This window comes from Phocoena phocoena, chromosome 5 (genome assembly GCF_963924675.1).
Source record: "Phocoena phocoena chromosome 5, mPhoPho1.1, whole genome shotgun sequence".
Lineage (NCBI taxonomy): Eukaryota > Metazoa > Chordata > Mammalia > Artiodactyla > Phocoenidae > Phocoena > Phocoena phocoena.
In genome coordinates this window covers 120,212,188-120,229,059 of record NC_089223.1, presented here as the reverse complement: position 1 = coordinate 120,229,059, position 16,872 = coordinate 120,212,188, and the positions used below count along the sequence as shown (strand labels likewise).

The window sequence follows — 16,872 nt, the reverse complement described above, 5'->3', positions numbered from 1 at the left end:
TGTAAAATCCAGTTCACAGACTAATATTAGAGCTAGAATAAGTTCTAAAGAGAACATATAGATTAGTCACAGAGGTCAGAAATGAGCTCTAACAAAATAATCGACTCAAGGAATTATTTTATTTTTTTGCCCAGCTTTTTTTTTTAATAGAAGTATAGTTGATTTACAATATTATATTCATTTCAGTCATATAACACAATTCAGTGTTTTTATGGATTACATGCTATATCAATACAAAGTTATTATAAAATATTGACTATATTCCCAGTACATTACATCCCCATGACTTATTTTATAACTGGTAGTTTATCTCTCTTAATCTCCTTCACCTACTTTATCTCTCCTCCTTCCCCTCCCCACTCTGGTTACCACTAGTTTGTTTTCTGTATCTGGAAGTCCATTTCTGTTTTATCTGTTTTATCTATCTGTTCATTTGTTTTGCTTTTTAGATTCCAAATATAAGTGAAAACATACAGTATTTGTCTTTCTCTGTTTGACTTATTTCACTAAGCATAATACCCCTCCAGTCATCCACGTCATAAATGGCAAGGTCTCATTCTTTTTTACGGCTGAGTAATACTCCAGTGAGTATATATATCACGTCTTCTTTATCCATTCATCTGTCAATGGGCACTGAGGTCACTTCCATATCTTGGCTATCGTAAACAATGCTGCTATGAACACTGGGGTACACATATCTTTTCAAGTTACTGCCCAACTTCTTAGGGGAACTTGGGGAACTTAGGGGAAAGGCAGAATATTACAGTTAACTACAAAAAAGAAACAGGCAATTCTGTGCCACTGAAGTTAGTGAACAATGGTGGAAAACCAAAATACTTCAAGGTGGCAACAGGATGGGCAGGAGAGAGTAAAGGTAAGTGCTGGGAAATCAAACTTACTAATAAACCTTGTGGAATAAACAATACATCCAATTATACGTACTCTTAAAGAGAACTTGGTATTACATGTAGCTGGAACAAAGTCCGTAAACGGCAAAGAGAAATCAATGTTTAGTGTTTCCCCACAGGCTGCCAGGTACACTGCAAAAATAAATAAATAAATTTACTTTTAATTTCAAAAAAATTTTCAACAAAAACTGCCTTAAATATACACCTAAACAAAATTAAATTTAATATGCTTAGTGTAATACAAATTCTGAAATAGTTCTCTGAGAGTCTTATAAGACAATGGAAAAGAAGATCAATTCTAGTATCTATTAAAACTATAAAAATCAATACCAGTTCTTTGCTGGTATTTGTCTTAATGAACAGAATACTAACCTAATTTTTAAAAAGTACTTACCATTTTCCTGTTGTTTAGTGGAACAGTCAATCCAATTGTGCTGATTAGCTGCCCAAATCATTTCAAATTGATGAAACATGATTTTAAAATTCCATGTATATGGAACAAATGAAAAAATGTCTGGAGCACTATCACTTGACCAGTCTTGAATTAAATCTAAAATTATTGCAGTAGGAGACAGAATGTAAAATTAATTGAAATTCAGAAAACAAAATAAAAATATTCTAACACCAAAAAGTTTCCTATTGTTATCTAAAAAGAACTTCTATACAAAGATATTAAAAAGCTGATTAAGATGTAGCTAAATGATTTGACAGTAAAAATGCTTACTTACTAATCACAGTTCCAAATAAGAAAACTTTTATGCATTTCATATACCTATTACGTTTTTAAAGAAACTTCAGAAGAGGAAAAAAAAATTACCTGATATTCTGTTACCAAAATACATAACATTGTGGATATATCTCATCCTAGTTCTTTTTTCTATGTAGATTTTTACACTACCCTAGATGTACAAGTTATGTTACTTTTTTCATTGAACTCAAAATTTTGCCATGTTATTTCGTACACATTAACAAAAATTTTGTTCATTAAAAAGATTCGCAAAGATTTACTTAACCATTTACTGTACTTGGATATTTAGACTTTCTTAAAATTTCTGTTATATATAATGTTATCATGTATATTTTCATGCAAGATATTTTACATATTCAGGATTATTTTCTCAGGATAGATTTAAAATATGGATTTGCTAGGTCAAAGTTTATGAATTTTTTTAAGGCTATTATAAATCACAAAACTGCTTTCCAAGAGTAGTAGATCCATTTATGCTCCTATTAGAAATGTATGGTCAACTATCCATTTCACTGTACCTGCTCCTGCATTATATTTCTTTCTACCTCTCTCCCTTTCTCTATATTTTTTGGGGGGGCGGGCCGGGAGTGGGGGTGATGCGGCTTGATAATTGGTAATTGAAAAATGCTCTCTCACTTTAATTGAATTTCTTAATTACAAGTAGGGTTGAACATTATTCGCATTGTTTTATTCACAAAACAAATACGTACAGAATGTCTACTGTGTCCCAGACTCTGTTTTAGACTGTGGGAATACAATGTGAACAAAACAAAGACTTGGCCTTAGAATTATAGTCAGTCATATTTGTTGATTGCTGATTTACTGTATTGCTGATTTGTTGGTTTAAGTGTTGTTTTTTAAAATTGTGTTCATAGTCTGCTCATAGTTCATAGTTCTTAGTCTGCTTATCCTTTCATACCTCAATTTTTTTTTTTTAACCTCAATAGGCAAAAAGTCTTTACATAAAGATGTTAGCCCTGCTCTATCACAGTGCGTTCCTCTACTTTTCCTCTGGCATTCACATTATTGCATGCACTGTATACTCCCAGCAATGATGTCCTTCAGTAAATGGTCTCCTCCTAAAAGGTGTCAAGCTCATCTTTGTATACTCACAGTACATAACAACAGTGCTATAAAATCAGAACTTTGTGTATTTGAGAGAGGGAAACAACTACAAGTACCATTGTTATAGCACAAATTCTGACAACCAGACAGTCCTGGGTTTAAATTGTGGCTTTATCATTTTACTAGTTACATAATCTTGAACAAATGACTGAAATGCTGTCGGTTTTCTCTTTTACAAAATGGGGACAACTTCACAGACTTATTGTGAGAATTTAGATGATATATGTGAACTTTTAGCACAGAAACTGCCACCAGATAAGCACTCCACAAACAGTAGCACTTAGTATTAAAGATATTCTAAGGAAAATAATAGGCAAAAATAATTAAATATTTAAAGTAGTTTCCTTTGAATTTTAAAGGATATCTTTAAACTGAAAAATATTAGATTCAGTAATGAAATCAGATGTCAAATATCATATGAACTCATTTAAAATGTAGCTGCAATGTACAGAAACTTGTGCACATATATTAGACTCATCTCTTGATAAAATAGCAAAATAATACATTTGATATCAAATTTTAATAACAATTTAAATTAATCTTAGTAAGATGCAGTTTTACTATATCAACGATAAAAGGCATATATGGCTATTAACCTGTTCTAAGACTAGAGAACAGAAATTTCCACTTAACGATTTTACTTTAAATATATTTTTATTTCATTTAACAAGCAATCACAGTAGCTCATCATACCTTATAGTATCTATGCCTACTTCTAAAATTTTACTTCTACATACCGCCCTACCTAACTAACCTGACTGCATCCCTACTATCTAACTTTAGTCTTTAACACAGCGTTCAGCACTTAAGAGATGCCCAAAAGTCATCTCTGGGATTAGCCAACTACACAATACAAATTCACCATTCATCAAGCTGATTTTCACACTTTTCTTCCTCATAAACATTTTTGGTTCTGCACTTTTACTCAAACTATTCATCCCTTCTAAAATGAACACACTCTTTGGTAACCTCTTTGTTGCAGAAAAACTCTAACCATCTTTAACAACAGCATGACACTACAGAGACAGTACAGAGTCTACTACAGTCAAAAAATTGTTCTTAACCATCTCTTCCACTTACTAGCTTCATGAGTCTGCCCAAGTCATTGAATGTTTCTTCAATTTCCTCATTGTTAACTCAAGGATAACAATAACAGCTATCCCTTTTCAGAGTTGTTGTGAAGATTATACCAATGAACATGCTTTGGAATGTTGTATGAAAACATACTATGCAAATTTTAGTTAATATTACTGAGTTCATTTACAAAGACCATTCCCGATCTTAATGTCCTTCCTTACTTTCTCTAATTATCTTCAGATCGTATTGATTTCCTCTGTATCCACGTCTTACATGCATTTGTTAGCTTTGAAGTTCATGCTTGCACTCAATGTGTGTGTGTGTGTGTGTGTGTGTGTGTGTACTGTTATGTATTGTTTTATTTGTCTAAGTCTAGTACTACACATGCCAATATACTTGAGACTGATAAATAAACTCCCATAAGCGCTATCCCTATAAGTTCTCTCTGCGTTGAGATCATGGCTTATATTTGTTTTGACTCATTATTAACAAGTGACTCTCAACTTATGCTGGTTGCATTTATCTACTTCATACTACTACCTAAAAGACTGAGCTACAATTGCTAGTAAAATAAACACAAATTCAAATAATCTACTAATCATCTAAGGAAACCAACAAAATTTTATAGTTTTTAGCCAATTTCTATTTTAATGTCTTATTAGTTTTTTTAATATCTTATCTAAACATCAGTATATTCTGCAATATAGTTTCCCTACCAGCTTATACAATATCTTTACTGACAAATATTAAAAATTACGGTAACAAAATATCTTTACTAGGAACCTCAAAAACTACTTCCGATATGTATTTCTCTTTAAACCAAAAGCTGCTCTTATTACCAGATGGTCTTACCAAATAAATTTATTTATTTGGAAGCACTTTCTTGATGACGGCCTTAATCGTTTAGATAATAAAATTTTAGAAGTTGTGAAGTTGGTAATCTAAATATTAGTCTGGGAAAAAACTCATCTACAACTCACTTTATAATTAAGTTGATAGGCCAACAACCTACAAAATGTCCATCACCTGGTACTGGGGCTTTGCAATACCATTATATTTTCTTCTCCCATTATCAGAGTAAACCTAAGTCAATTTCATTATTGCCTGTAAAGACCACTTTTGCCTGTTTTACATCTTTCATTCCTGAGGCTCTATATTGTATTTATCATGAAGAGATCTCTGTTCCACATTGAAATCTCTTAAGAACAATTTTATCCCACTAATAACTGGCATGAGAATGGGTCTTGAAGCATATTAGGTATTCCCTCACACAAAATAGATAATTTATTTTCTGCAAAAATCTGTCAACAGAGAAATGTAAAACTGAGAAAAGAGAAAAGCAATTCAAACACTATGACCAAGTATGTTCTCTCCAAGGCTAAATTAATATCACTCTCTGATAGTATCTTTTTTAAAGAATAAATAAGTTTTTGAAGGACTCTAGAAAGATTTCAGAAGTAATATATCTAAATGTTATAGCTGTTAAATCTGGGAGATGAGAACTTAAGTTTTGTACCTTTCTATATTTTTTAAATTTCTCCAAATAAATTTTAGAAAAAAATAACTAAAAAAGTGAAGTTAAATAGGTATAAGCATAAAGATTAGAGAAAGAAAATAATTTAAGAAAAATCACAATTGTAATTTAGGAAATGTGTACTTGTTTAACTAATACAATATTCAGTCTAAATGTAAGCGCTACTACAAAATAAAGTTTAAATTTTGAGAAAGTTATACTTCTACTCCAAGTATTCTTGGCACTGCTAAAGTCTGAGATTGTGAAATTCTGGAGGAAAAACAATGTGAAGTATTGAATGCTTGAAAACACTGGGCTTTAAGTTTAAATAAATACTTTATAATTTAAAAAGTCTAAAAAGAAAGAAACTGCAATCTATTTTAAAAGATTAGCAAAGTTAGAAATGATAAAATCTTAAGCGAGAAGGAAAAGACTATGCAAAGAAGCTATCTATATAAAAACAGATTCTTGAACCAGACTATTTGGGTTGGAATCCTAGCTTGACTTAGTCGCGTAACCCTAGACAAATTGCTTAACCACTCTGTAACTCACTGCCCTCATCTGTAAAATAAGGATAATGATAATAAAATTGACCTCAGAGAATTTATGAGGATTTAATGATTTAATATGTGAAACTGCTTAGAACAGAGACAGACACTAATACACACTGTAAGTTTTAGCTATTATTTTTTTCATAAATCTGAATTAAGTAGTACTTATTCAATATTCAGCTTCACTGACAAAAATTTAACTTGCCAGGGACTCTGTCAAAGTTTCTACTACTGGGACCTTGACTTGAGCCTTGGAGAAGAATTATACAACTGCAAAAATACAGAATCATTCTATCTAATCTCCACGATAAGGCTCCTGATCAAAGCAAAATACAAATATAGAAGACTAATGATTGAATATATTATAGTAATGGCATTATTATAAAAGGCCAAAACTCTAGCAACAGCAAAATTAGGTTAGAAATTGTTATCCCTATTTCACAGATAAGGAAACTGAAGCTTAAACAATTAGGAAATTTGGCCAACATCATATTGCTAGTAAGTAATGTGAGGACAGGGAAACCTGTGAATATCTTAATGACTGCTATACCCACAAATATTAGTACTCAGCACAGAATGCTTGTAAATGATCGGTGGGTGGATGGACGAACAGATAAATGCAGCAATCAGTCAAGCAAATATTAGGAGTTCTGGGGTAGCCACTGATCCTAGAAAAGCAGACCAACTCTGGCTAAACTTCTTACAGAAAGGCTCAAAAAATGTATTTTTATGTAGCAATATTTATGTCATTCAGAGACTAAGACCACATGTTCCCATAATCATAAAATAATGAGTAGCTATCATAATATGCTGCAAGAAATAAAAGAATTTTTTCCACCTAATGACAGCATCAACTCAATTATACATGCCAACAGAAAGGAGTTAAGTAGGGACTCCAAATACAAAAATAACGTATTTGACTATTTGAATATACTGTCTGTGGATTACTAACTAAAACAAAATAGTAGAGCCACAATGATGCCTAATTCAGGAAGAGAAAGAAACTGATTCATCTTCCCCAACTTACCCCCACTAGACCGACACAAAAATGAGTTCTTGCACTTCCTCCTAAGCTCAATTTTGGGTTCATATTTTCCTTGTTTGGGTTAGAAGACAGCATAGAACATGTATATTTAAGTTTTTCCTTTGATAAACTTGTCCCCAAAAGAAGTGTAAAAGAAAGTATGAATTGTGTCATCAAGTCCCTATGTTGAATCTAAAAGCAAAACTTATTGACTATAAACAAGTTTACTATGATAAATCTCAGATCTCATTGTATTTATACTTATTAGAAAATTACCTGTGAAGAAATTCTTCTGTGCAAAGATGAAGTGGTAGGTGGCTTTATAAACCTCTAATTCACACTGCCATGTCTGTGGCATGTTCCATATTCGGGGGTAGCTGGCATTGATGTGAAACTGCAAATCAAATGTTAAGTAAAAATGTCAGAGGTTAAAATATGACATTGTGTGACAGCATTAGAAATGAACTCGCACAAACTGGTGAGTAATTAAAACTTATTTTCCTACTGAGCCAAACAGAATGTCCCTTAGAGGTTTTAATATTGCTGTGGCTAAAGGTCAGTATCCATGGTTACATCCAGCTCCTTAAAATACTAAGCCATGATGTGGCCAAAAAACTTTAAGAACAAATCAGGCTACAGTTTTGATACTGTAGCTAAACAGAGTAACAGCCAACTTCATTAACTCTTCTTTAAACCTAATCTGTTAAGTGAGAGGCTCGGGTCAGGCAGGGTAGAGTGCAATGCATACTGTCACACAGAAGTCTGGCCCCCAGTGCCTCCTCGGTTCTTATTTGACAGCACAGTAGTTATAAATCTGACATGATGCTTTGTGGTACATTCCACCTGCCAAAGCTTGGCAATTCTGCAAAGGCAAGAGCTGCCTGGCCAGGAATACCGTTATTGCACAGCACCATTTATCAGCAATAGCTCAGGAATTCATTAAAATGCTGAATATTCATATTTATAGTATTCATTATATTCTTGGTAACTGCAAAATTTTCTTCTTAATTTACATATATCATATATAAATATGCTTGTTTAGACAAGCAATTAAGGACCTAATGATATCATCTAATATAAAAGAATCCTCTCTAAATATCAGCCATTCTACGCAGTGACTTTTGTTATTATTGTTGTTATTACTGTCATCCCTGAGAAAAAATAATAATCTGCTTGATTAATGAGTTCCTGACCTGCAGTTTTCAATCATGAGCATTTCCATATTTATTCTAATATGGAGCAATTCAGGGTATCAATAAGATTTTCTTCCTTTTACCTTATTCATCAAGTAAAAAAGGACAATGAATTATTAAGCCCTGAGAAAGAATCTGATGGGGCCAGAAAACATACAGTAAAAAATTATCTTACTTACAGCATAGGAGACAGCTAGTCTAGCCATACAATGAAGTTTAAAAACAATACACCGAGAACTTTTCACATTTCTAAAGGCCAAAAACCCATGTAGTGTTGCCTTATATTCATTTCCCCCAAAAGAAGAGCAACAGAGAGATGCCAAAGGGAGTCCACAGCATTGGGAATCTACACCTCTTCCCAAAAACATGGTCAAGAGCATCTGGTTGTTCTTGAATGAGAAGACTGACCTTTTGATGACCTCCTGGCCATTAAAATTTTATATTAAAAAATTAAAACCAAATTTGTATTTTATGGATGTAGGCATGTCATCATACACTCTAGACTTACTGCTAACATTTCTGCTTCTAAAAGAGTCCGGTATTGCATGCTGGTAGTGGCATCAACATGTAAGAGTTGTCCTTTAATTGCAGGGGTGTAACCTAAAATAAGTGAAAACATAAAAATTAAGAACCTAAAGAAATACATACATATAATTAAAAAATTTGGACTGGAAACAAATTCCCCCACCACCCAAAGAAGGAATTCCTGAAAAATGGTAATCAGTCACTATTTAAATACACCCCCAGTAATGTGGAGTATACTATCTAATAGGTAACCTTTCTCATTTCGGACAGCTCTGATGGAAAAGAGTTCCATCTTCATATAAGGTCTATCCTGACTCTGCTTTCCAGTGCAAAACTACAAGTCTATTTTCCAAATGATAGTGTGCAAATATTTAAGACTGCTCCCATGTCCTTTTTTTCACTGACTCAAGGGTACATATTTTCAACTACCCCTTAAGTAATGACAGTTGCTTTTTTTTTTCTTTTTTTTTTTCTGGAAATTAAAATACCAGCTTTATTATAGAGGTATTGAAAACATGGCTTTGAATATCCCAATAAGAAAATCTTGAGTTAGTCATAGCTACAGATAGGCAATGCTAGAAATCCAAATCTACTCCACCACCCAGGACAGACCCTTTCACTAAATGACTTTGAAGAGTCTGAAATCTGTAGAAAAGACAGTATTAAAAAAAAAAAAAGGGAATAGGATGGATCTAACATATCATATCCTTGTTCAAAATCCACCCATCAGGGCAAGTATAGGTAGGAGAGAAGTCAGGAGATTGCACAAATAAATTATTGAAAAAAATGTGTAATGACAGTTGCTAAACAAAAAAACTATTCCTTACATAGTGACAGTTACCAAACAACACAGCCCCACTCTGAATAAAAGCAGAAAGGTTCAGAGTATTTCACTTCTTTTCTTGATGGACTGCCCTCCTATGAACACTAACACTATGAACATTTTTGTATGGCTAATTCAACATGCATCCTGCTCTGGGCATTTTTTTTTCCCCAAACAACTGAATCTCTGGGACCAGTTTTTAAATGTTTTCAAATTATATTTTGTTATTGTCTAAGAAGTAAGTCTATTTTTCCCTTTGAAGACAGTCACCTTAAAAGCCACCTAACCTTTACCAATAACTCGACTGGGTTTTTCTTAGACACTTAACTCATTCAGTTCAACAGTCGGTGTGCTGTGGCACTTCCCATGAATTCATAATAGGTATATGCTCAAGATATTGATGCCTCAGTCCTCAGATGGTCCCTTTACCCCAGTGCACCAATAAATGTACCTCCCAAAAATCTGTACAAATATTATTTCCTATATACATCATCAGTTTAAAAGGCAGAGGGACTTCCCTGGTGGCGCAGTGGTTAAGAATCTGCCTGCCAACGCAGGGGACACGGGTTCAAGCCCCAGTCCGGGAAGATCCCACATACCGCGGAGCAACTAAGCTCGTGCACCACAAGTGCTGAGCCTGCGCTCTAGAGCCCACAAGCCACAAATGCTGAGCCCACGTGCTACAACTACTGAAGCCCACATGCCTAGAGCCCGTGCTCCGCAACGAGAAGCCCCCACTCGCTGCAACTAGAGAAAGCCCGTGCACAGCAACGAAGACCCAACGCAGCCAAAGATAAATAAATAAATCAAAAAAAAAAAAAAAAGGCAGAAGCACTCCCTTAACTGAACCATTCTCAATTCTGTGCAACCCTCAACAGCCTCTTCCTCTACAGAATTACAGATCCTATATATCAGTAATTAAGGCTATCCTGAAAGATGCTTCTTTCCAACTGACTACTCTGAATCCTAGAGAATCTCAAGCATCTGCTTCAAGACTTAGGTTATTCTTTTAAAAGTAACTAAGATAAGGTTTTAGTTCTTCAGTGTAATAGCCCTAAAGTTACGGGGAAAAGATATACTATCTCATTCTCAGTCACTTTTTCAATTAATTATCTAAGCAGGCAGACTCAACTGCTACCTTTTTATGCAAGCTAATAAATCTAGTCAACACCTTTGCCTGTTTTCTTTTTATCGTAGCAACAAAATGAGTGACAGAAACAAGAAAAGAGAGCCAAGAATTACATAAAACTTATTCTAATTATACCTAGCAATAGTAACATTGCTGTTCAGTAATTTAAAAACATTGGTGAGTTGCTACTCTCCATACCCTCAAGAAAGTGAAGAAATAAAGCAGAATTTCACTTCAACTGGTCTCAATTACAAATGTAATAAGAGGATGGGAAGAACAAGGAGAAATGAGGGAGACTATGTAATATTTTGATAAATTTAACAATAAAGTATTTAATCATGTTACTGATTAACCTGTATCAGAGCCCAAATTTTAAATTCATAATGAACTTAGATTATCCTAGCTCAGATAAAACTACAGCTAATCAGGGCATGACAATATTTTAAATATGAAATATTCTGCTTTCTTAAAGTTATGCTATTCAAAGTACCCAGGTTACTTCCTGACAAAAATCTACTAACAATATAACCTAAAACAAAGCCTATTAGTCATTCAATCTATTTCTGCCCATGGACCACGTGCCAGGTCCTGGGTTTGGCACAGGTATACACCAGTGAAAAGAAATACATAGTACCAGCCTTCACAGAGCAACAGACTAACAGGAAAAACATACACTAAGCAAATTACGCACAAACTTACAAAAGAAGTGTAAGGTATAACGAAAGCACAGAAAAATAAGACCTAGCTTGATTAAAACACTTTTCCCTTCTCTCCAAGTGCATGAATAATATACTATTTACTAACTACAGGCACATCAAAATATAATAAAAAGCTGAAAAAGAAAACCCCATTAATTTTAGTCTAACTGGATTAATAATTATTTATATATTAATTATTCCCCTACTAATCACTTAAAACAGAAAAACACTCATCATAGCTTACCATTTTCCTCGACTGTCATTGGAATATTAATTTCTAAATATGAGCCAGCTCCTACATTTACATGTACAGCATTTGTTTCCTACCAAAAGCAAAAAATAATTCATGAGACATTTATTATAATTACACTCCCATCTTTACTTTTCAGTTATTATCAAAGATAAAATTTAATCATCAATAATATTAAATAGGTATTAAAAGTTCCTAAGAGCAAAAGCTCAAATTTATACCAAAAATATACTAAAACAGTTTGGCCAGATTTAAAGGAGAAAATGAATCAGACTATACTATAAAGGTCTATTATTATTAATTAACTTCTTTCTACTATTTGGCACTTAATGAAAGTAACATACGTACAATTATTGGGGGTGGGGGTCAGGGAAGCTCATAGAAATGAATCTGAGTATAGGACTAGAAAGATACTCTGGAAAATAATGTTCAAATTTTACACATAATTTTCTACTATATTATTTCAATAATTACCCTATTTTTGGTAAACAGCAAGTCAATTGTAGCATCTGCAATAATATTCATTCGTAGTTCAAAAGCAAGGATCTGTCTTGGTCTCCCAGGCTGTGCAATTTCAGAGACTTTCAGAACTTGATAATCAGGAGGGAAGAAGAACTTCCATAAACAATCTCTAAATAAAGAGGAAGAAAGAATAATGACAAGTTATTCAAATAAAATTACCTCTGATAAGAGACAAAATCAGTATTATAACTTTCTATTACCACTGTTATCTTATTTAACAATTAGACATAAAATTGAAAAAAAAATTATAAGTCACAAAATAACACCTACCATAATTTCCTTTCAGTAAAATGAAAGACTGTTTTATACTTCCAGAGATCAATGAGCTTTGAGCACTTAATATACTACTATCAAATAAGACATAGGTAAGACCAAATTTGCACTATTCAAACATACTGTGAAAAATTAAAGACTTTCTACAGGTATATCAATTGTGCAAATGGCAAAGAAAGAGCTGAAGGGGGATGGTTTAATTAGAATCATTCCACTCTGGACAATTACTACTTAACCTTTCTGAGGACACTCGCCTGCTTCCTCACCTGTAAAAGAGGACTGTCATAACCAGTCTCAGAGAATAGATCCAAGAATTAAATGACAACATATATGAAAAAGACTTGGCAGTACATGGCACACGGAGAAAGTGTATTTCTATTATTTTCATAATCACTATTAATCAACGTTATAACAATAAGAGTCTAAAGAGCAATAGATTTCTAAAAAGAAGCAAGTGTTTGGAGGCTAGGGCTCTCATGTATCTGCCTCCCCATATCACTTGACAAACATGAAAGAAACCAAGAAACTTTCAATTCATAGCCTTCTATATAATTAAAAATTAGCATGTTACTCATACATTCAGAAAAAGTATCAGTTTCTGACTTTTAAATAGGAAGAGCTGAGGAAGGAGTCATCAGTAACAGGAAATGCTGCTTGGAATAAACTGACTGCGAAAAATCAGATCAACAGAACAAAATTTGCAAACTGATCCATTATAGACACAAAAAGAAAATTAAGTCTGTAAATGTTTTGGCTAAGACACAAATATATAAAACTAAGCTTTCAAGACAAAGAATCCATCTAATCATTAGGTGATCATGGACTATAAAATGGGTAGCAGGATATAATGAAAAGAGCAGTGGACTTGAAGGGTTGGTCTGAATCTTGGCTCTAGATGCTATAGCTTTACTATCTTGCCCGAATCACTGAATTTCTGTGTCTTCATTTTCTCACAGGTATAATCAGATCACCACACCTGTCCTTGTGCCTCTCACTGTTATGAAGATCAAGTGTGAAAATATAAATGAAAGCAATAAAAGGCCAGAGAATATCAGGAATATTTGCATTATTATAGTTATCATTAAGGAGTAAGCACGAATTTATAAAGTTTATATTTCAACTCTGTCATGAAAACTCTTAAAAAGAAAAGCTGAGTGTCTTAAAGATTCAGACACAAGAGGGAGGGGATATGGGGATATATGTATACATATAGCTGATGCACTTTGTTATACAACAGAAACTAACACACCACTGTAAAGCAATTATACTCCAATAAAGATGTTAAAAAAAAAAAAGAAAATCATGTAAAGGTAATAGAACTGACATTAAAATCTATAAGCTAAATAAGGTCATGCTACATCAGAGATCAAAAACAATGCTGAGTGAACTATCCAATAATAAAACAGTTGAGGTTTCTTTCTATATATTTTACACTAATAGGTAGATACTAAAAAAAATGACCTAATGAACATTTCTGGTAACAGTTCATATTTGTTTAGAAACTCAGTATGGAGAAGGTGAAAAGGAAATGGCTACAAGAGAGGAAATGCACAATTTGCATATATAAGGGAGGAGATAAATACTACTATTACTCACACAAGGAAACTAAACCCATGTGATAAATTTCTTTCTTTCTTCTTTTTACTAAATCTGAATGGTTTTGTTAAGTCCAGCTTAAAAAATGTATTGCTGTTCTCTCCTAGCAGTGGCAGGACCTACTGAAGGGAGTTGGTAAAGCAAATTTTTCTTTCATGTTATCTACAGTATCATTTCTTTTTTTTTTTTAAACATCTTTATTGGGGTATAATTGCTTTACAATGGTGTGTTAGTTTCTGCTTTATAATAAAGTGAATCAGCTATACATATACATATAGTATCATTTCTCTGTATTATACAAAGATCACCGAAAGAGTGAATATGACTATATATTAAAAGAATTTTAGCTAGGATTTTCATGTAAATATAGCCTAATATTTCTCTTAATGCAATACAATTAAATATAGTTTAAGAAGAATCACACTCTATTCAAATACTAAAATGCAAAAATATTCTGTGTCTGTGTTAAAGCACTGCTGTAATTTTTTCCTTTCAAATATAGCAAGTGTAACTGTTACTTAAGGGAATGTAAAACCCCTCATTTTCAACTATTCCACAGTAAATATAGCATGGTTTAATGTATGAAAAATTTTATTATAAAAGGAAAATTTTAATCCAGTAATTGGAAAAATATTTGTTTTCTAACCGGAAATTTTAAGCTATGTTTACCTTCGGGTCTAATAATCTAACCCAGAACTTAATGAAGTACTGTATTGGCATACTCCAAGTATTCAAATAACACACTTACTTATATATTTACCAAACTACTGTTATTTAAGTAGCTACTTAATGGAGCAGGTATTTCTATATGCTAGAGATACCAAGGTTAACAGAACGTAGTACCTGACAAAGTATATAATTCTTCTAACAATGCTAGGTAGAAAGCACTTTTTTTGTGTTTTTTGGCTGCGTTGGGTCTTCGTTGCTGTGCCCGGGCTTAGAAAGCACTTTTTAAAACAATTTAGTTTGCAAGGCAGAAATAGAGACACAGATGTAGAGAACAAACGTATGGACACCAAGGGGGGAAAGTGGCGGGGGTGGTTTGTGGTGCTGGGATGAATTGGGAGACTGGGATTGACATATATGCCCTAATATGTATAAAATAGATAACTAATAAGAACCTGCTGTGTAAAAACATAAAATAAAATAAAATTTAAAAAAAAACAAGTATAAAAAGAGTGAGTATATCAAGTATCAGCACTCTTAGCAGTCCATCAGTGGCCCAGTAATATCTGCCTCAGTGACTGATTAAGCTTGTATTTCTCCATTCAAGCTAGTTTATGAAAGACTAAACTAGCTTTAAACAATGTATATTTACATAAAAATTTAGATGTTCCCTCATAAATAGTAGTACATGTCCCCTCCTTTGTTTAAAATTCTTCAATAAGTAGATAGATGTTCATAATATATTAAAAACAGAAAATTACTTCAAAATTAATAGAATAACTAAGAAATAAAAAACCCTTTTTTACCTTTCAGGCATTCCCTATTACCTCCAGTATAAAATCTATATATTTCTTAACTACCTACAAATCTCTTTAACAACCTATAGAACTTATTAAGACAATTCTCCACTGCCATCATGCATTTGCAGAACTCCTCCCTTGCCTTGATTACTTATCCTTCCCTTCCTTCCTCGGCTAATTCTTACTTATGTTTCAAAACTCAACTCACATATTACCTCAACCAAAAAGCATTCCCCAGTTCTCTCCTCTTCAATATGAGTTATGAACCTGTTATGGGCTAAATTGTGTCCTCCTAAAATTTATATGTCCTAATCCTCAGTACCTCATAATTTGGCCTTAGTTAGAGACAGGGTCTTTAGAGAAGTAATTAAGTTAAAATGAGGTCAATAGGGTGGGCCCTAATCCAATATGACTGGTATTCTTGCAAGAAGAGGAAATTTGGACACAGAGACCTACAAAACACACAAGAGAGAAGACCATGTGAAGATACAGGGAGAAGATGACCATCTACAAGCCAAGGAGGGAGGCTTTGAACACAGCCTTCCCTCACGGCCCTCAGAAGGAACCAATCCTGCCAACACCTTGATCTCAGAATTCTAACCTCCAGAACAGTGAGAAATTTCTGCTGTTTAAGCCACACAGTCTGCGGTACTTTGTTGTGGCAGCCTCAGCAAACTAATACAGTACCTCTCTAAATTCTTCATCAAGACATTTTACGTACCTCTAATACAGCACTTAATAAAACTCTTTTGTTTCTTTTTTCCGAAACTGAACTATGTATGTCTTTTAGCTCTGAATCTCCATAGTCCCAACAATCCCTGGCATATTCGGTGATTAAATACAAAAGAAAAAACCAAGGAACCAATAAATATTCTGCTCATTCACCATTTTTCTAATGAATTAGCTCCTCCTTTAGAGCAAACTTGCTTGTGCTAATTTCTCTACAAATTATTTGGATTAAAATGTTCAGTGATATCTTACCCTGCCATAATAAAATAGCTTATAAAAATATCAATACTAAGCTAGCCTTTAATAAAAACTATAGTATTATCCCAATATGTTTGACTTAGAAATATAATTTAATCAAGTACCTCTGCCTATCAGCCCATGGCCCATAGTTGAAATCTGTTCCTTTACCACAAACTATATCCAGTCCCCAACAGGGAGGCAAATCTTGTAATTTGCAATCCTCACTGCTCATTTCTCCTTCAATAGTTTCTTCTGTTTCTTCTGGAACAAGTCCTATATTGCAGAATATACAATATGAAGATAGTTACTTAAAATAACCATTAAAAGGCTTCCTTAGATCAACATTTCTAAAAAGTTTTTGATCTCAGGAACACTTTACACTCTATATTGAGGACCCCAAAGTGGGATTTTTTTTGTATTGTATCTATCAAAATTTACTGTATTCAAAATTTGAATTGAGCAATATTTTTAAATTTTATTTT

The 16,872-nt window shown here is 33.3% G+C and overlaps 1 protein-coding gene across 2 annotated transcripts in view; it reads right to left on the bottom strand.

The window, feature by feature from the left end:
* The window catches only part of BLTP1 (bridge-like lipid transfer protein family member 1), a 193,618-nt gene that overhangs the window by 143,883 nt on the left and 32,863 nt on the right, over positions 1–16,872 (bottom strand). For both annotated transcript variants that reach the window (XM_065877169.1, XM_065877170.1), the window contains exons 9-15: positions 16,513–16,663; positions 12,039–12,195; positions 11,559–11,637; positions 8,648–8,739; positions 7,223–7,340; positions 1,303–1,458; positions 943–1,040 (exon numbers count right to left, since the gene is read on the bottom strand). In XM_065877169.1, coding sequence (XP_065733241.1) covers positions 943–1,040; positions 1,303–1,458; positions 7,223–7,340; positions 8,648–8,739; positions 11,559–11,637; positions 12,039–12,195; positions 16,513–16,663 — 851 coding nt within the window. The remainder of the gene's footprint in view (positions 1–942; positions 1,041–1,302; positions 1,459–7,222; positions 7,341–8,647; positions 8,740–11,558; positions 11,638–12,038; positions 12,196–16,512; positions 16,664–16,872) is intronic.